The sequence below is a fragment of the Sciurus carolinensis genome, chromosome 12, assembly GCF_902686445.1.
Source record: "Sciurus carolinensis chromosome 12, mSciCar1.2, whole genome shotgun sequence".
Classification (NCBI taxonomy): Eukaryota; Metazoa; Chordata; class Mammalia; order Rodentia; family Sciuridae; genus Sciurus; species Sciurus carolinensis.
The window spans coordinates 73,505,817-73,527,216 of NC_062224.1; the positions used below are offsets into that span (position 1 = coordinate 73,505,817).

Consider the following 21,400-nt stretch of genomic DNA (forward strand, 5'->3'; position numbering starts at 1 on the left):
TTCAGGAGGAGGGAGGAAGAGGTTATTTAAAAGTTATTTGCATTATACCCAAATGAACCTTAAGTATTTTACAGGGATTTCCCAACCCCTGTGTCATGTACCTAAACTGTTACCTGGAGTTTCATGGCTCAGGCTGCAGCCAGGGAACCATCATCTGTGTTCTTAAGGAACATCTGCCTGGTTCCCATCTTCTCTGCAAATGCATAACTGGTTAAATGTACACTGAGATTTAGGAGAAAAGAACAGGAAATCAAGAGAGCTACACATTAATTATTTTATTTATCTCCATTTTACATTAAGTATAACTACATATTTTATACACACACACACACTCACACACCCTGGCAGGAGGATCACAAGTTCAAAGCCAGCCTCAGTAACTTAGCAAGTTAACTTATCTCTAAGCAACATAGTGAGACCCTGTCTTAAAAAAATAAAAATAAAAAGGACTGGGGATGTAGCTTAGGAGTAAAGCACCCCTGGGTTAAATTCCCAGTACCTAAAAAAAAAAAAAAAATTATACAAAATATGTAAGTCAAACATGCACTAGTAAAATTCAAACACATTATCACTTTCTGACTAGAATGTCTGCAATAAACTTAAGAAACTTCAGATAAACATATGCTTCATTGGCTATGAAGGTATAAATATGTGGTTAATTCATGGATCCAAAAATGATTCCCTACTTAAATGTCAAATTATACAGAAAGTTATAGTACTGATGTAAAATATGTAAGTATACATATAAAAGTTCGGATGAAAATATGATATTTTACCTTACTATATGCATATGTAACTCTTCCCGTTGCTGGACAAATTACTAAGGTCCTCAATTATTTTTCAAGGAGGTTGTGGAGTTAGCAGGAGGATGTTTGTCAAAACATCTGAAGCAGCCCCAATGGATCTTGATTCCCCTGTTCTCAAGGCACTGGGGTCATCCCGTATAGAGGTTAAATGGATGCTTCCTAAAAAACCAAATGGAGTCATCATCAACTACTTAATTCACAGGTAAAATTGACTCTTTCTATTATTTTTAGCTATTTAGGTATGTGTGCTATCCTAGGTATGTAGAATCAATTACAATTTCCGTTTCAATAAGGGAATGGAAGAGCATCGTGGATTTTTGGTGAACACTATCACTGGTGCTGGCAATCTTTACACGTGATCCCAGGGGAAAAGCCACAGCTGCTACTCTATGACAGTTTTGTTTGAGATCTGTTTGAAAGCTGAGCCCTCTGAGCCCATAAAAGCCTCCCTTACTAAAATCAAAATTAAGTATTTCCAGAGGAGGAACCAGAAATGGAATGAAAATTCTACCTAAAATGAAGAAGAAGAAGAAGAAAATAAGGCATGGGGAAGAGAACAAAGGTGAGATCAGGAAGAGACAGAAGACAAGAGGGAGGCTGGGGAAAGGGGAGGGAGAGGGACAGAGAAGAAGAAAGAATGAGGGGGAAAGAAAGAATGAAGTGGGGAGGAAGTGGGGAAGAAGAGGTGAAAAAGAGAGGAGGAGGGAAGGAGAAAGTGAAACACGGAGTCAGGGGGCGAAGACCCTCCCAGCGATTGTGCCACAAGGAAGGTTTCCTGAGAGCTTGGCATCTCCAGCTCAGACCAGGACCAACACCGTACTGAAACCCACGCATGCGCACTATGCAGGCAAGCGAGACTAGTTTCTCCCTGGCTCCTCTCTCCACTTCAGCACCTTTCGTCATCCTCTACAGCAGCCACGCCCACCTTCCCCGTTTGGTCCTCCACCCAGGATACTTACTGAAACTATTTGTCTCCTCCTTCAACTTGAGGTATTGAAACCCTTTTAGTTCATAACTCTCCTCCATGGTGAACTAAGTAAGGAAAACTGAGAAAGGAGAAAGAAGTACGATTGCATTTCTGGTTATGTAAATGACATTACCGAAAATGAGCAAGCCAAATTTCTTCTCAGCAAACAGTAATTTGAAGAATAATATTTCTGATTCAAATACACGGGAACATGTAAAAATGGCTAATGTGAATTTACATTTTACACTAAGCACATCAGTGCAGGCTCTCAAATGCCCATCCTCTTGAAATAGTTTTCTTTCATCTACTTAATGCTAATTGTATGAGAAAAGCACATCAAATTCCTATTCTGAATAAAGGGAAATAAAGTATCTGTTAGAGACCAGGACGTGGCTTCACTCTGTTGGTTTTGTAAATAAAGCTCATGATTACAGTCACTATTCCATGGCAGCTCCAGAGAAGGAAAACAGGAAATATAATGCAGAAAGCCCGCTTCAATGAAAAATACTGTAAATTGAATTTGACAGCATTTGATGGCATTTGATTATTCTAGTCACAGCCAAACAATGATATAAAGAGTAATATGAAACAGAATGTGTTACTGCCTAGCAGACTCAAAAGCAATAAACCTTCCTCCAATGTGACACAATCACTTCACAATCATAATTGTAGCCTGTTTGATACCTCTGAGTACAGCAGAAGGGCACTGACTGACATAGATACATTTTGTTTTTTATTTAAAGTGAAATGAAAATGGCGCACTGGGGTTCCAGATACAATCGTTATATTCACCTACATAGGCATGAATCACTAGGCAGTTATTTCAGCTGAAGTTTAAATGTGCTTAGACAACAACAATATCAAATTTTTCTTAGATAGCTACAGAAAAAATCAGAAATTTGTAAGGACAGAAATAGAATGGAGACACATAGTTCTTTTTCATTCTGAGACTACAGAGGGCCCCTTGTATAGTTAGAGCCACAAGCCTGCAGTATTTCTGAGGAGGTTATGGCATGTAATTTCTGTTTCATCATTTGCCTCCTCTTTCTTCTATCACCACCAAAGGAAATGCATTTAACTCAAACCAAAGACAGGGTTTGGCCTATGCAGATATTTTCATTAAATCGCAGGGAACAAACTTGCCAATCTCATTTGAAAATGCTTCTCGCTCTGTCCTCACCACCTCCAGTTATTTTCCCTTCTGTAATCCTATTGTTTAAATATTGCTTCTAGACATCATCCTGTTAAAAATTGCCTGCGCAAATTAAGAGAGATGTTCAAGACTTTTAAAAACAAAACACTTTAGAACAAACACTTCTTTAGAACAAACAAGGCAAATGCTCTGGCTAAGTCTACCTGTTCATTTAGGCTACTTGTTGACTACATGAAGTCACAAAAAAGATTTTCTACAAAACCTTTGATAAAGAACAGGAGCAATGTTTAAGTTAGTGTTTTGCAACCTGTTTATTGACAGGGTATATACAGTCAGGGCACCTTGGACATCAGCTGCCTCCTCTCATTGAGTTCATTTGGCATAGAAATGATTCTTCGGAATGCTGTATTATCCTATATGGTTAACCATGTAAATGATAAAATTCTCAAGACTTCTGTCTACAAAATCCATCAAGGATATTATCTTAGGACTTTACAAAACACACAAAAAAATTATCTCCTCTCCCTAGGAGTTTCCCTTTTAATCATAATGCAATTGCATTGGGGTTTATATTTTCACAAGGTTTCTCTTGAAATAAATAAAAGTATTTGAATAATGTGCATTAAAAGACAAAAATATATGCAAAACCCTGCATACACTGTAAAAATAGAAAAAAAATGAACCTTCCTTCTGAATATTCTGGAAGATTTTAAATCATAAAATCTAGGACAGTTCTGAAGAATGATGATATGGAAGGATATTCCAAGAAAGGAACTGAAAATAACTATTAAATGGATAATTAAGAAGACTGAATTAACTAAGAGAAGGTGAGCATTGACTCAAAGACAAAGGAATTTTGATGTAATTCAATTTGAGTTGTATAGGAAAACATCGAAAGGTATATTGAGATAAAGAAATACATATATGTATAGACCTACTAAGACTGACACCAAATCTGAAACCTGATCCCTATTACCAGTGATCTTCACTATGGTAGAAGATATAAGGCAAGCTAAATAAACAAATCAAAAAGTGCAATATAATGTGAGAACTGTAAATATTCACCCCAAAATTTACAGGAGGCAGCATTTTTCTCACTTTGGAATATTAATGGAAGATTTTATGAAGCCCACATTATTAGGATGAGACCTTCCACAACAAAAATTTAGTGTCTAAGTTACAAAAGAAATATGTTTGTTGGAAAAAGAAGATTTAGTAGTGCAGAAGTTTACAAAGATTATTACTCCTCTTTATGATTTAACCATAACATATATATATTCCCATCAATAGATACAAACACTATTAACATTACTGTTTTCAATTTACATTTTCCTTTACATAAAAGGAATCATATTGCCCCTACTCTTCTACTGGAATATTTCTTGTTAATTTGCCTATGTTCTTTATGTGTTAAGGAGAATCTCACTTTTATGATTGTATTAAAAATAACACATGAAGCTGGGAATGGTGGCTCATGCTTATAACCCCAACTATTCAGGAGGCTGAGGCAGGAGGATAGCAAATTCAAGTGCATCCCAGGCAACCTAGCAAGACCCTGTCTCAAAATAAATTTTTAAAAAGTATCAGGGTGAGGAGTGCTGGCATTACAGCCTGGTAGGGGAGCTTAGTGCTTGTTAGCATATTTCAGGCCCTGGGTTCAAAACCCAGTACTGGAAAAACAAATAGAATGATATAATTCCAGGTGTTTTTTTTTTTTTTAACTAACTTGTCAACTCTGTTTCATAAATCACTAATTTGATGTGCCAACCATATCAAATTCTCATGTGTCTTCTGGTTCATTTCAAAATTTTGTATTGTGATTAGTTTATGGTAGATAGAATTGTAACAAGCAAAGCCTAACAGTGAAGACATTTCAGGTGAAAAAAAAAAAAAAAGATCAACAGAATAAGCAAAATCCCTAGCAGTGATAGCCTACGGTTGAAGTAATAGTCAATTTTGGCTAGAACCTATGCTACATATGGAGGGAATTTACATTCACTCAGTGATAGAGTTTGGAAGACTTTAAATACCAGGCTAAGGAACTTAGGCTTCTATTTGAAGCCAGTGTGAGCCATTGAAGGTTTAGGGGGAAAATTAAGAAGCAATTGATATAGCAGAAACAGCATGGGATTTATGATCAAGGGATGTGGTTTCTGCCACTTGTGAGTTAGGCAACCTTGGACAAAACACTTGCTACCTTATAGTCCATTTTTAAATAAAGCTAGGTCCATAAACATCAGAGATAGTCTTTCAGAATTTTGTAAGAATTAAATGAAATAATACATGCAAAAGTATTGTGTTATATGTGAAGCATAATAAAAATAAGATAGTATCCTAGATATGTTGCCCAAAGTTTTGCTTTAGTAAGACAAATTTGGCAGTTGTAGATTGTACTAGTGAACTTTTCTTTGTTATGATCAAAATACCTGAAGAACAGAGGAAAAGGTTTATTTGGGGGTTATGGTTTCAGAGGATCAGTCCATGGTCAACTGACTCCATTGCTCTGTGCCCAAGATGAGGAAAAGCACCAAGGCAGAAGACCATAATAGGAGAGCACTGCTCAGCTCATAGAGGCCAGGTTGCAGAGAGAGAAAGTGAAAGGAGCCATAGGGAAGATGAACCTTTCCAGAACATACCCTTAGTGACCCATCGCCTCCAGCCATGCCCTACATGCCTATAGTTACTACCCAGTTAGTTCATCCAAATTAGAATAGACTGATTAGATAATCAGTCTACTGATAATCTACACATTTCACCTCTGGATATCCCTGCATTAACACAGGAACTTTGGGGGAATGTCTCATATCTAAACCATAATAACATTTTGACCCTGGCCTCCAAAAGCTCAACCATCTTATGATGCAAGATCCATTTAGTCTATCTCCAAATGTTTCCATAGTCTTAACAGTTCTAGCATTGCCCAAAAGTCCACGTTTAAAATCTCCTCTGAGACTCAAGGCAAACTCTTGACTGTGAGCCCTTGTAATGATCAAAAGCAAGTTACATATATTCAATATACAGTGGCACAGAGTAAACACTTTCATTCCAAAAGGGAGGAATAGAGGATACAAAGAAGTGAAGTGACCAAAACAAGACTGAATCCTAGCTGGGCAAACAATTCCTATAGCTCCAAGTTTAGCATCTGGGGCACATGGCAGCAAGAAGAACTCTCCAAAAAGGTTTGGGCAGTCATACCACTCATCCTTGTGAGTTGGCATGCCCATGGCCTCTCTCTTAACCTTTCTGATTCTGCAGCCAGCAGCTCTTTTTGACAGACATTTCATGTTACTGAATTTTCTCTTAATTCCTGGGGTCTCCCATTCCAACTTCAGCTTCACCTTCACAGCTTAATGTATTGGCATTTAAAGGGCAGCCCACAGGGATTCTGACCCTGCAAAACCTCTTGGCCTCCCATGCCTTCTTTTGAAATCTTGTGGAAGCCTCCATGGGCCCTTAACTCCAGCATCTTGCATTTCTATAGTATGAGACCATGTGAATGATACCAAGATCTTCTGCCATCTCCAGCAATAACTGGTCCCTGTGGGATCACAGCTGTAGTGGTTTCTGAGTGCCAGGATAACAGCCTGTCCCCCATGTGAATAGGGGGCCCCAATTTCTTTTCAAAGCAATTTTTACTTTTACATCTTTGAACTTTCAATGAACTTGGTTTTACCAATTTTTTAGATGCCCTAAAAGCATCAAGGCATCATTCCTATTGTCTCTGTAGTACTTAGCATATCTTTAGTGGCTATAATCTCTTCAACAACTAATTGTCTCTGTAGTACTTAGCATATCTTTAGTGGCTATAATCTCTTCAACAACTACATCTTCCTTGACCCTAATTTTACACACACTTTTCTGACCAAACTGCAAGTTTTAAAATTTTTCTGCTCCGCTTTTTACTCCTGATTCACACAGTAACCCCGTTGATGTAATATCTATGCCACTGGCTGAATGCTATGCTGCCTTGGAATTTCCTCTGCCAGACTAATTAGCCCATCATATTTAAATTTTGCCTCACACAATATCTCAGGGAATGGGGAAATATAGATAAATTCTTTGCCAGAATGTAACACAAATGGCCTTTACTTCAGTTTCTAGTAGCATCCCCATTCCTCTCTGAAATCTCATGAACACAGTCTTTACTTTCCACATTCCTATTGACATTCTGGTCCTCTGTGTTCCCACCAGAATTGAGCTCTGCTAACAACATTCTAAGGCTTCTTCATCCTTCATCTCCCAAGTTTTCCAAACTCCTTCAAACCAGTTCCAATGACTTCTGAACCACATATTCATGTTAGTCATAGAAACAAAACCACTTCTCAGTATCAATTTCTGTTAGTCAACTTTTTATCACTGTCAACAAAATATCTGACAGGAACATCTTAGTGGAGGAAAAGTTTATTTTGGGCTCATGGTTCCAAAGGTTCAGTCTATGGTTGACTGATTCCATTGCTTTGGGCCCAAGGTGAGGCAGAATACCATGGTAGAAGGGCAGCAGTGGAGAAAAGCTGTTTACCTCATAGTGGCTAGAAAGGAGAAAGAGAAAAGGGAAAGGGCCACAGCAAGGATGAGCCTTTCCAAGGCATACCCAGTGACTCACCTTCCTTAGCTACCTCCTACCTGACTACAGTTACCACCCAATCCATTCAAACTAGGTTGGAATTACTAGGCTATAGCTCTCATAATCTAATCATTTCACCTCTGAATATTTTTGCATTAGCGCAGGAGTTTTTGTTGAACACCTCATATCCAAACATATATATCAAAGAAAATGGTTCTTGGTAATAAAAGAAGCATAATGAACAATAGTGTGCCTAGTATGAATCTGCTTTTCTTTAAATATGTAATTTTCTTCACATTTATATGTGTATGAAAAATATCTGAAAAGTTAAACACCAAAATAATGTTAATAGTGCTTATCTCCAAACAACTGGTTAGGGGAGATTCTTCCAAATACTACTATTTTTCATCTATATTTTGTAATTAACTTTTTTTTCCAGTATATTGGGATGGAACTCAGGGGTGCTCTATTACTAAAACTGAGCCCCTAGTTCTTTTTTTTTTTTTTTAATTTGAGAGTCTCATTAATTTGCCCAGACTGGTCTCAAATGTACAATCCTCGTGCCTCAGCCTCCCAAGTTGATGGAATTACAAGTATATACCACTGTACCTGGCTTTAATTAATTTTTATAATTGATATATTACATGGCATAGTAAAGGCAAAATGGTAACTTACTGTGAATCCAGATACAAATCTCTCATCAACCTCCTTACAATTTTTCTATTTCTTTCTTTCTATGAACATTACCATTTCTTTCTGTAAGAATCAAGGTATATTCAGAAAAGAGAAGCCACACCAGTTATATTATCATAAAGAATTTAATGTAAGTAATTAGTAACTAGTTATATAATTATTAACTACGTAACAAAGAATTAAAAAGAGAACTCTAAGCTATCCTGGTGGAGGCAGTTGCAAGAAACAGCTGCCACTTTTAGAACTAAGGGAACAAAGGGAAGTGGTTAGAATTATTAAAATTTAGGAATTTAGAAGTGGGAAGCTGGGACATCTGAAGACATCTGAAGAGGAGAGGGAGGCCCTACTATTGGTGCAGATATCTAGAGAGTCAGGGGAGCACAAAATAGAGTTGGCTTTCCAAGCATAGGAAAAAAATGCATACTGGAAATACTTCCTCCTATTGGGGAGGGAACCACTACTTGCAAGGTAAAGAATCCTTACTGGGGGGATGTTCACATTAACAGTTACCAAACAAAGCAAATAGGCAGGAGCCTATTTGTTTTCCCTTTCAGCTTCCTGATCACTCTCTCATACTCCCTGTTGACAGAGCCCAACATATAGCCAGTCAGCAAAGTCAAAATGAGGATCTCAGGGTCCCAGCTTTAAAATCATAAAAACCAAATATGGAAAGTTAAGTTTAAGTAAAAATCAAAGGAAAAGCATTTTTGGAGAACGTCCTATGGGAGTAATGTTTTAAAAAGTAAACTGGACTCAACCTACAGAAACAGACGAATTGGAAAGAGAATGAGAAGAAGCATCACAAAAGAAATTATCAGCTGCCAAAGCCATAGAAGCATGAAATATCAGGGAATACTAGGGAACTATAAGCAGCGTTTGATTATGACTAGAATATAAAATGGGAATAGAAATTTTAGGAGGTAATCCTGAATGGTAAGCATAGACCAGTTGCATGGAAAATCTCTAAAGAGTTTCAAAAAAGATAGTCTCAAAGTTTTGGGAATTTGATGTCTCTTCCCCCTACTGCCAGAACATCCACTCACAACACAAAGCTTGGTGAGTATACCTTCACAAAGCATTTCTTGAAGCAATCGTGTTTCATTTCTTCTACCGGTAGTCTAATTCAGAATCTGTATGTATTCTCATATGGACTTTTGGGGTGATCAGCCTGTTCAGTGTCAGTTTCCAAAACTGCCAGAAGTCTCCCTGAGCACAACTTTGAACATCATCACTATAACTTCATTTGTATCATACACTGCATTTTACCCAATGGTTTGCATGTGTATTACTGTGTCTGATTTGATTTTTACAAGAATTCTAGGAGGTTAGTTATGTACTATAAGGTTGTTAACTCCAGTTTACAAAATGAAATGGAAACTAGAGAACACAGGCTAGTTTGCCAGAGATCATCAAACTAAGTGGCAGAGCCAAGACCTGTTACCTGTCTCCTCTTTCTACAGGTATTTCTTCCTTTTTATTTAAATTGAGCCTATATTTACTATTCTTCATGGGGTGAGGGTAGCAGTTTCACAATCTTAAAATCATTATGGGAAATGCATTGGGTTCTAGGATTTTGTTTTAATTGCTACTGAAGATAAGCAGTGATGTTGCTGAGGGAATAGAGGGGGTATCAAACCCCTGCATGGAAATGACATAAGTATGAATGTCTTCTAAAACATATAGCTCCTAGTTTTCATGCTTATTTTTATTTCCCTCTTAGTGTTAGGCAATATTAAATTAACTCCAGTTGGAACAATACTTTACTGAAGTATCTCCCAAATCAGCATAAGCAAAGAAGAACCATTTGACTATTTGGAGAGTTCTGAAAGTATGATTTCTCTAAACACAGACTTTTTAGGAGGAAACACTTACAGCTAAATAACCTAAATCTTAGGTATATTAAGCATAATTGTGACTGGGATTGTGGCTCAGTGGTAGAGCACTTGCCTAGCACATGTGAGGCCCTAGGTTCAATTCTCGGTACCACATAGGAATAAATGAATAAAGCTTCATCAACGACTAACAAAAATATTTTTAAAAAGAAGAAGAAGAAGTGTGGTCTATTCAACTACTTCCACTCAAGGTTTGTTCAGACATAAAGAGATTGTGTTTCCTAGCCCACAGATGGGACATTTCCCCTCCATGACATTAATTTATTAAGTGTTTAGTACTGACAAATACTTGAGAAGGCTGCATCCTTTTATTGTTTTGAGAGATAAATTTGAGGCTAACTTTATACTTAGTCTCTGAAATACTAGAGATTTTAAAAATTCATACTTTCAGGCAAAATTTTTAAGAATGTCAGCTGTATTAAAACCATGGTTACATCTCAATTTGGGAATTCAGGAGAGTTTAATGAAATTAATTGAATTGTCATAGTGAGGCTAAAGTAAGAGAAAATAGAAAATGATATTTCCCCATAGATCTTTATAGGTTTGTTTGCTCTATTATATTCCTGGCAAACACATTTTTTAAAATCACGGAGAGGAGTCCTTGGCTATGAGCCCTGGGGTTCTCATTAGAATGGATCCCTCCCAATGACACACCTGGTACCTGAGATCTGCAGCAAGTACAAAGGCCAAACTCTGCAAAACTACATGGAGTGCAGAATCTGGTCTGCACGTGGTAGCTGGTAATAATGAGGTGGTTTGCCGAACTGTAATTGCAGGTCACTGAGTGGAATCCATGAAGCCTCCATGGCTTTCAGCAGGAGGCTTGTCATTGCTCATACTTAGGTCATAGTGATTTATCAACTTGAGAATCATCAAATTCCCAAAGCCAGACATTGTACATATCCTGCCTTTTTGTGAAAGGTACTGTCATTTACTTCATCTTAATCACCCTTTAAGTTTTGATGGAACTGGTTAATCTGGTATGGCAGCATGTGTGTTTTCCAGCATCTGAGGAGCATTTAATTAAATACTCCTAACAGTCTGGAAAATAAACTCAATTAAAAGTAAGCTGAAATAAGAGGGTCCATCTCTTGGTTATGTCTTTCCTCAAACTAGATTTCTACCCTAATAGGACATAAAAATTGATAAAGATGAGGCAGAGATGCAGTAAAGTCATGAAATTATATGCCTTTTAACCATTCATTTGAAAAATATATATATATATTGAACACTTACTAGGATCAGATGCTGAGATTACAGAGATACACGGAGGATGATTCTGCAGGAACTTCTGTCAGATCTGCATCATGATTTTATATCTGGATGAGCAAAAAAGTGTTTTAAATGAAATACCAGATATTTAGGACCATCCTAAAAATTGGACAGTTCCATTTCTATTCCTTAGGTGTTTAATGCTTTATATATTCAGTACCTAAAGAATATTCATGGACTATTTTGGATATGAACAAAATCCAAAGATGGAACTAAACAGTCTTATTCTCAGGCAGTCGAAAGAATATTTTTAGCATGCTCTGAATTTTATTAGGTTTTCAAGGAGACATCTAAAAATTGCCTTTTTCCCTTTAAATTTGTCTAAATTGAATTCCTATTATATTACTTATCATGGTATTTTCATTAATTTGCATGCAGCTTTATTTCCTTTACTTAGCTATGACCACTTTCTGGTAGAGAATGCTCATCTATGTACCTCTGAGATGAGGTCTTATATATAAGTGCTTAATAAGGTTTATTGATATATAATAACAAAAAATACATAAGAAATATATAAGAAATAGTGACCTTACTTTGAAAGGTTATGGTTTAATTAAAGAAGAGAAGATTCAAAGGAAAAGAAATTAAGTGACATGTGGGATGTGAGTTCAAAACACTTTTTCAATCACCCTAGAAACAAATGCAAAATTGCATGTGCCAAGTAAAAGAGTCAAAGCAGTGGTTTCTCTTGGTGGTTCCTCATCTTCTGGCAGGTTAGCCTGGGCTTTTTCACACAGTGATCTCATGACCAACAGTAGCAAGAGGGTCAGCCTCCATATGCCAAATACCTTTCCTCTCTCTACAGTCACCTACTTGCTGCTGCACTATTAGCCCAAGAAAGTCTTATGGACAAACTCAAAGTGCAAAAGGGATGGATGCAGAAAGACTTAAATAAAGTGGGACCCTTACTGCAGACTGCCTACCACAAAAGTATGAGGATTCCCAATAATGTCTACCTCTAATAATTGTTTATCATATGATTCCAGATGTGCAAAAACTAAAACCCCAACATAACTGCATGACTGCATGTATTTTTGCACACATACCCACACACACACACACACACACACACACACATAGAAAATACATAGAAATTGGTTAATAATGCTTAACATATGCTTCTGTATTTTTAAAATTTTAAAATACAATGTGTGTTTCCTTGTGTATGATATTTTAAGGAAAAAGGTCTAAAAGAAAACACAACAAAATATGGTTATGGATGATGTTTTGCTTATTTTGTATTTACCACATTTTCCATTAAATATATGTACTTTTTTAATGAATCAAATGTGTCTAAAGATACACACACACACACAGGCACCACATATTAAGAAAATGATACTGAGTCATATATCTGGTCTTTCCTCGTCATGACACAAGGAAGGAGCAGTTGAAAAGTTGAGTTAGTAAATTCTTCCAAAAGGTAATTTCTTACTCCCTCTACAAACCTTGTTTTGAAGTATGCATCTGTCACTGGTTGCTTGCTTGCTTTCTTTTTAGACGTCCTGCTGGCATGGAAGAGGAATCTCTTTTGTTTGTCTGGTTGGCAGGAGCCCTTGAATTTACAGATGATGCAGAGACTCTGAGGCCTTTCACACTCTATGAGTACCGGGTCAGAGCCCATAACTCCAAGGGCTCAGTGGACAGTCCATGGGCATCTGCAAGGACTCTGGAAGCCCCACCACAATCCCTGCCAGCTCCTTGGGTTCAAGCCACAAGTGCTCATTCTGTTCTGCTGAATTGGACAGAGCCAGAATTTCCCAATGGCATTATCTCCCAGTACCGTGTTGTCTACCAAGAGAGACCAGAGGATCCAACATTTAGCAGCTCTTCTGTGCATGCTTTCACAGTGATGGTAAGAACTTAGGAAAAATAACCAGTACTCAGATTATACAGTTAATATGTTGAAATTCATTTTCTTATACTGCTTGTCATTTGTTTTTCTTTTTTTTTTTTTTTGCTTATAGTTTAAATATATAAAAAATTTTACATGTGAAAAGAAACAATGTGGTCACAAGAATAAGATACTGAATTGAGTTTGAGGAATACTGGAGACTAATTTGTAGACCACAACTAATTCGTATTACTGCCAGTGCCTGATTGCCACTTGCACATCCATTAAATGGGATAATGCAATGTGTCCTTCTATATCTCATAGGAATAAGGTTAAGATAAAATTAGTCAAAATATTTAATTTTCTACTTCCTCAAAGAACTAATTACATATGCTTGTATATATGTATAAGTACATATATCATTATACACATATATAAAATGAAAGTCACACACATGATAATAGCCACACGTACTATAAATTTGTATGATTTTGTTTGGGTCAGCCTCCTCTGATGCATAAAACAATTTACTTCAGTTTACTTGTGATTTCCTGAGAGCTTTTTTTATGGTGGGCATACCCAGATGTTCTTTGAGAGATGCAGAAACATGTTAGTCCTTGTCTCAGCATTCTATTTTACAATATTACAAAGACAAGAATTCCATATTAAAAAAAAATAAGAGAAATGGTGGATTATAGTCTATAATGTCCATTACACTGGTACCTAGATCCCAAACACATCTAATATGACTCAAAAATAATAGTCATAAACCGTAATATAAGAGAAAATAATATCAAATACCAAAAGTGTTATCCATTAAATATTCCAGGAGGTCTGCAGGAAGCCCATTAACTGAAGAAGTTTCATGGAGAAGATGAATGTTACGGTCTTAAGAGTTGAATATACATAGTTTTCAAAATGTGCCAAGACATTATTAAATATGAAAAACCCTTATAAATAAAGACAGAATGAACAGACAGCATTTTGGTTTTTTATTTTAAAAAACCAAACTATGTTTCTATTCTTCAAGTTTAGGAAGACCAATTTACATGAGGTTTATAGAGCATAATGTTTATCAGAGTACTTAAAGAATACTCAACAAATATGTTTTAATGAAATTCAAGAATACTCTTAAAATTATTAGTTTGAAGATAATATTTTCCTTCCATCCTTATGTTTAATTCTCGTATGACTAAAAAATAAACATGAGTAAAGTAATAATATTAGGGAAAGTGTCATTTTTATTTCAGAATTGGTACTTTTTCTATTTCATACTAAATTATCTTTATATACCAGAATATTTCAAATTATATCTTCTATATGCTTCTTTATAAGCATTAGAAGCAGTGTTCTTAGTGTAAAGATCTTTTTTCAGCTGATGTCATCCATGGGGAAATTTGTCCTTTCTCACCATGTCCCTAGAACTCGTATTCTAAACTTTCAACTTAGAGTGAAATTTTTCAGGAAAATGCCAAAACACTCTTGATAATAGATTTCTGAATGAGATACCTTATTTTAAATAGGTTTTGATTGAAGAAACAGTACTAACATAATTTTAAACCTTTCATCTTTCAAAATATGGCTTTCTGGAGTATAAGCCTAATCATTTAATTCCCCAAACAGTTCTATTGAAATTCCCTTTTGGAACACCCTCCTTCATAGCTGGTTTTATATTAAAACCACATTATTTAAACTATTTGATGAATCTATGAACTCTGTTCTTTATCTTCTAGGCTCTAATTTTATCACCCCAAAAATTTCCTCAAGAAGAGGCAAGCCTGTGGCCCTGAGCCATAGGCTGCATGGGATATTTTGCGCATGGACTTTTCCTGACGTGTTGTCCATTTTTCTAAAGATTACACCTTGTAATGCCAAAATAGCCAGAATAATCAAGAAATCATAATATTCCTACATGTTACTTTGAATGTGTATATAGGTTCCAAGTGATTCCCCAAAATCTGGGCCTTTGGCCCTGAGAATCCCCAGAGAAGTTTTCATTAGTTTCATCAGGGAGGACCCATCTGAGCTTTATAAACAACCAAGGACATCTACAAAGCTATCTGGCCCCAGTGTTCAGACATTTTGATCACCAGGCCAAGTATCCAGGGCATCAGGCCACCATGGCTTTTGATGAACTGATACCTTTGAAAGAGGTCATCAGGAAAATAGACCACTATCTTTGAGTTTCATCTATTTCTAGATTTTCTGCATAGAAATGGTGTTCAGTCCTTTGAGAAAGTCAAAGAAGGAGAATCTTGTATCCACTGTCCTCCACTCTTCACTATCAGAGAATGTTTCTTTGATTCTGACCAACTCCATCTCCTGTAATTTAAGTCATCTTTTTCTATTCAGAACAGCATGACTTCTCTACACTAGTGCAATGGACCTTCAGGATAAAGAAGAAATTATTGATGATCCAATCAAATTTGGCAAATTGTCATTGAGAGCTACGTTCAATATGTCGATGCATAGTACCATGCTCAACTGTATTGTTGAGGCCTACTATGAGACTGGGATCTTGGGCGAGCAGCAGCTTCAGGGGAAGATGGGTAATTGAGTCCAAGGCACAGGTTACTACTGCTGGGCATTTGAAGTCTCTAAGCCTCTTGTTTTTTTCTGCTGCTTGTGTTTAGATGACTTCATTTTAAATCTCTCTCCAAGTACCTTCCTGGATCTACTTAACAACATCTCTAATTCCTACCCCAGTTATATATCACCATCTCTATCCCTTTCTTTGCCGGCCCTAGGAAACTTTTCACATTTTTGTTTGTTGTCCACTCTGGCTGAAATTCTCCAGAGCAAAGGAACTACATTTGCTATTACGGAAGCACAGAGTCCATCCCCCGGTTGCAGGATTGCAGTCAATCTGCAGACTTACAAGAGATGATGCTAATGCTGCTCATTCAGTCCTTTGTTTATTGGGATCCCATCTCTTCACAAGGACCCACCAATAAATTGCCCATGGTGTGGAGCCATCACTAGCTTGTCCCAAGGTCCCCCCAGAGTTGTTTATAGACAGGTGGATGTTGCTGGGAGAGCCACATAAAACAGGTGCAATGCAGGCGTGAATCCTGCTAGTGGTGGCAGTGGATGGAGAACTGGCAGTGGGGGCCCTCCATGGGGGTGAGGAGCGTATGTGTTGGCAGGAGCAGTGGCAGCAGCAGCAGAGGCAGCAGGAGAGGAGAAATGGAAAGAGTGTGGGTTTTAATGCATCACTAGCTTCTCTCCCAATTTCAGGAAAAGTCATCTCCCTTTGGGTCTAAGTAGGTTCTCCTAAAGGGAAGACAGAAATATCAAGATTCCTAGGGGCTCTTCAGACGGATACCCTTCACTACTGAAAACGAGCTTTAGTTAGAAGTCCTTAAACTCCCTTCCCAATTAGCTCTGTGATGAATTGTGCAGTGTCAAGAGAGAAACTGCATTTAGCCTTGCTTGGCATGCAAGAGTTCCATGGTGGTGTTTACAGGGAACACTCCTGGCGAGGTTGGCGATACTGCTACCACCGTTCGGGTTTGTTTGCTTTTTCTCACTGGCACCTGCCATCATGCTGGCAGAAATAACTTGGTATTTAAAGGCAAAGGTGGTTTACCTGTTAGTCTGTGCTCTAAGTATATCCCTGCTTGCCCCACAGGTTTAAAAAACATCAATCCCAGAGCATACATTTGCCCAGTACCTTGAAAGATAGATGGTACTTCACTCTGTGTGTAGAATCAAGCATAAGGAGCTGAGGGGTAAGCAAATTATATGGGTCACTAAAAGTTGGCTTCTAAGCTGGGAATAAAATCCAGAACTACGAACTCTAGTTTCTAGATTTTAGTTGCCAAACTCCCTTCTCCAATGTCAAGGAGGAGGTATTCAAAATTTCTTCATGTAGTTGTCTTAAATCTCTTTACTATTGGCTCTATGTATGGCAAAAAAAAAAAAAAAATATATGAGATACTTCATAATTGACATATGATGAGAGTTTGTGAATAAATTGATGAATTCATATTAGTTCCTGTTTTTGGCTTTTATAACATAAAACACTATTGTTCTTTATGTGTAATCTTAAATTAATTTCAGCTCTTAAAATTTCATGGTTCTACACGGACACAAACCCAAATAAATACAATTTTCTAATACTAGACAAAGGTGCCAAAATTTCATGGTTCTTAATCCTTCCTCCCTATTTGTTAGACAATAGAAACACTCTGCAAGGTGGAGACCTCTGAGAGGATTCCTTTAGTGACTGTCTTTCTTATGTGAAGAAAACTTTGGTAATGAAAACAATTACTATATTTTTGTGTCAGCTTCATAAACAGAGATTTTTCACATTTTATGAGATAACTATCATTTTTATACAAAAGATAACAATACATGAGTGGGTATATGTCACACAAAATGATGACTACCTACAACTCATTTTTTTATTGTAAAGATGCATATGGTTTGACATTAGCTTTTCTTAGCCTTACATGATCTTTATCCCTTTTTAATATTAATACCCTGGCATCTTGGTATTCTGCTTTTTGCTCAATATTCTTGGAGATGAAAACTGCATGTCTTCTTGAACTCCATACAACTACTTCTTTGAAAGAGTTTTGTTTCTCTCCATCAACTTTCTCCCAACCACCTCTGTCAGGACTCCCTTGCTATGGTTGATAATATGGTTAATGTCTTAAGACGGGTCTCTTAGCTTTCCAGTCATTTTTAAATCACAAGGACCCACCCAATTTTGGAAATCAGGACTTATTTCAGTCATTTCTTGACAATCCTGTCTAAATAGAAGAATGACTTGTGGAATCTATAGTGAGGAAGAGAGGAGATGGTCTTTTTCTTCCTCCTTCTTGGGTTCCCTTTTCTTTTATTCATTTCCCCAAGATCATGGCAAAAAGAGAGTTTGACGAAAATGAGCAGAGCCTTGCTCAATAATGATGTTTTAATTCATTCGCCACTGTCTTCTGTAATGCAGATGCCTCATGGGGTTTTTCTTGTGGGTTATGAAGAGGTCCCCCACAGGAAATTCCATGCCTCATAGTTCTCTGATATAGGCAATATATTCCAGCTAATTGCATTCATTCCTTTCTGTTATTGCCCTATTGGTTTCCTATGCAACCTCTCTTACTTCTCAAGCAACCAATATCAGGTCCTGACACATTGACAAAACTTTTTCCTTTCTTGGCATCCATTAGACCTACAGAAAACTTGTTCCACCAAATAATAAAAGTGAAACTTGTCCAAAACTATCTTCTCTCTGGGCCAATCATCCTGAGTGAGATCCGGCTAGATTCTCAACTTCAGAACTCATTGAATTTAAAAAAGCATATATCCATTTCTAGGTTGGGCCATGATCCCCTAATCCTGGCATCACTTAAGGAATCAGAGGATACTTCTCCATCCTAGTGGCTGTGCCAAAATTGCCCCATGAGTCTCTTCAGCTTAGTAGGAAACCTCATGGCAAAAGTAAATTGGCTGGGCACTGTGGCACATGCCTATAATCCCAACAGCTCGGGAGGTTCATCCAGGAGGATCACGAGTTCAAAGCCAGCCTCAGCAGAAACAAGGCACTGAGCACCTCAGTGAGACCCTATCTCTAAATAAAATACAAAATAGGACTGGGGATGTGCTTAGTGGCCAAGTGCCCCTAAGTTCAATCCTCGAGCACCCAAGAAAGAGTACTGTCCATCTCACTTTTCTGTGACACTTCCAATTTCTTCAAGTGGTTCTCTTGGATAACCCTCACATGCCTTGGTACGAGAATGTGGAGAACTCTTGTTCCCTCCCACAAGAAGGAAGGGGATGGCCAAGGATCTCAGTCCTCCACTGAATTATCCTCCCTGATTTGCTTTTCATGAACTTTTAAAATATAGGTTGTTTTATACAGATCTTCAGATGAAAATGAGGCTCGAAGATGTAAGGTTCATTCTTTCTATAAACCCTACAGTTCCAGTAGAGTCACGTAGAATCCAGCCTACACTTATTATTCCTTAATATAGTCACATTTCATATTCTATTAAATGACTAAATAGCCCTCCATCATCTCTCAAGTTTCTTAAACCAGGTCATCTTTAATTCTTCCCTCTGCCTTACTTCCAGATCTAGTCCTTCACTAAGTCCTATCAATTCTACTTCTAAACTCTTTCTTGATTCCTTCCTTTTGAGGACCACATTAGGATCTTCACAAATGTAGTTTCTTCCTGCTGGAATGATTATGTCTCTGCACTTCATCTGTCTTCCTTTTTACTCTCCAAGTCTGAACTAAAACATTATGTATCTCATAGAGCTATTGTAATGGCAAAATAAGCAGACTGTAAAACTTGAAAAATGGAGACTGGGATGAATAAATTAGCAAATGTAGATAAAGTTCTGGTTTGTAGAAAGTAATCATATTAATTTAGTCATGAGTGAAAAACCCTGTGTTATATATTTCGAGTATTCTTCACCTTGCATCAGAACTCTGACCTTGCAAATCTGAATGTTTCCTGATACCACACTAGTAATTTCCAAGTGATTTCCCAAGTACTAGATTTAGTTCTGTTTCCTTTCTAAGTCTCCTGGAGTAAGAACATGCTTTTTGGTCTGCTTAAAACAGTTTTAGTTCTGTCCGATCTTCCCTGCCAATTTAGTATCTCCTACCTTCAATTCTAAGAGGTCTTCTCTGGAAATTTCCATCCTATATACCACTTTGTTTACCTGTCATGATAATCATAGGACCTTGCCCTTTTCCTTAGATCTGGGATCACATCAGCAGTGACGTGAGGTCTTTTGGTCTCTCACACAAACACACACTTTCTAAATCACACAAGCAGATGCTGCCAAATTGGTGTGTGCCAACTTCAAGGATGCCAAATAGCAGGCTTTCTGTGCATGACTTGGTGGGGATACTCTTTGACCTTTGAGCCAAATATGTTGCTGTTTTCTGGTCTTTAAAAGAGTTATGAGGAAACCCTATTTAGGTACTCAGGAATCCCAAGGAACTTTGTCAAAAATATATATAAAAGTAAAATGAAGTAGTCTACATACTAACAGGCCCAGTCCATAAATTCAGAATATATGCCAGTTAGCAAAGACAGCAAGCTGTAAATGGCAGTGAAGGGCAAAAGTTAATTGGGCTACTCTGCTCTTGTCACAAGTGGAGAGTAGCCACTACCTGAGACAAGATGGCTTCCCCTGAAGTACCCTATTACAGCCAAGAGATCACATCCTTCGCTCTGCAAGGGCTTATGGGTGAGGGGGAATCATACACAGATGACCAATTTTTTTATGGTTCACAGCCGATCAAAGTGAAATTCAGCAGCTGTTCAGGACAAGTGACCACTGTAACGGCTGTAATATAACCTACTAAATAGAGAGGGAATTGCATTAGAGCAAGAGGTTAGCTGTGATTATCGGCAGGTGAGTGCTTTATTGAAGTTGAAAGACCATTAACATTGATAGAGTAATTATTTCAACTTGAAAGTAATTACCTTGATGGGTGATAACTTCTCTAGTGTTCCCAGATTTGATTGGGCCAAACAATTGTGAGCTCCTGAAGCCTAGAAAAATATTACAACAATACTGTGATTTTTAAATTACTGAAACCACTGTTGGAATATTCTAATTATGCTGAACAGTGAAAAGACTTTGCCTTACACAAGCTAGTGACCTCTCATGTAGAGAGAGACATTTGCTTTTTAATCCAAATGCAATGACCCACACCCACCACCTGTGAACACATATGTGATGGGCTTGCAAATGAATCTTTTTATCTCGATACAATTTTTAAGGTGAAACGTCTTGTTAGTGCTTTGCCTGGAAATTACTAAGCTGAAACTGCTAACATCACTGATCATATCTGTGAACTGGGAGGACCCAGAATAGGGACTTTTTCCTGTGTTTGTCACACAGTGTCTTAATTTGTATGAATAAATATTTTGATGTAACATGGCACCAGTGAAAATTTTAGATGCCATGTACTGGGAATCCCAAATTTCAAATATTATATGGTTATGTAATTCAATTGTTAAAGTAGCTTTCTTGCTGGATGTCATTCAACTCTGCTACAAACCCCTCTATTGCTGGGTATTTTGTTGATCTACACTAGATACCAACAGACTAAAAAAAAAGTTGAAAGCCTGAACTATTGCTTCTTTGAAATATCATGAAAATTGTTTTATTTGCAACTTAGTACCAAGACACATCTGATCTAATTTTGTGATCAAGACCCAGCAATATCATAGGGTTCATCCCATAATCAATTG

General features: G+C 37.3%; 1 protein-coding gene across 1 annotated transcript in view; it reads left to right on the plus strand.

The window, feature by feature from the left end:
- The window catches only part of Ush2a (usherin), a 746,720-nt gene that overhangs the window by 640,985 nt on the left and 84,335 nt on the right, over nucleotides 1-21,400 (plus strand). The window contains exons 59-60 of the mRNA XM_047521110.1: nucleotides 846-1,008; nucleotides 12,848-13,202. Of these exons, the coding sequence (XP_047377066.1) occupies nucleotides 846-1,008; nucleotides 12,848-13,202 (518 nt within the window). The remainder of the gene's footprint in view (nucleotides 1-845; nucleotides 1,009-12,847; nucleotides 13,203-21,400) is intronic.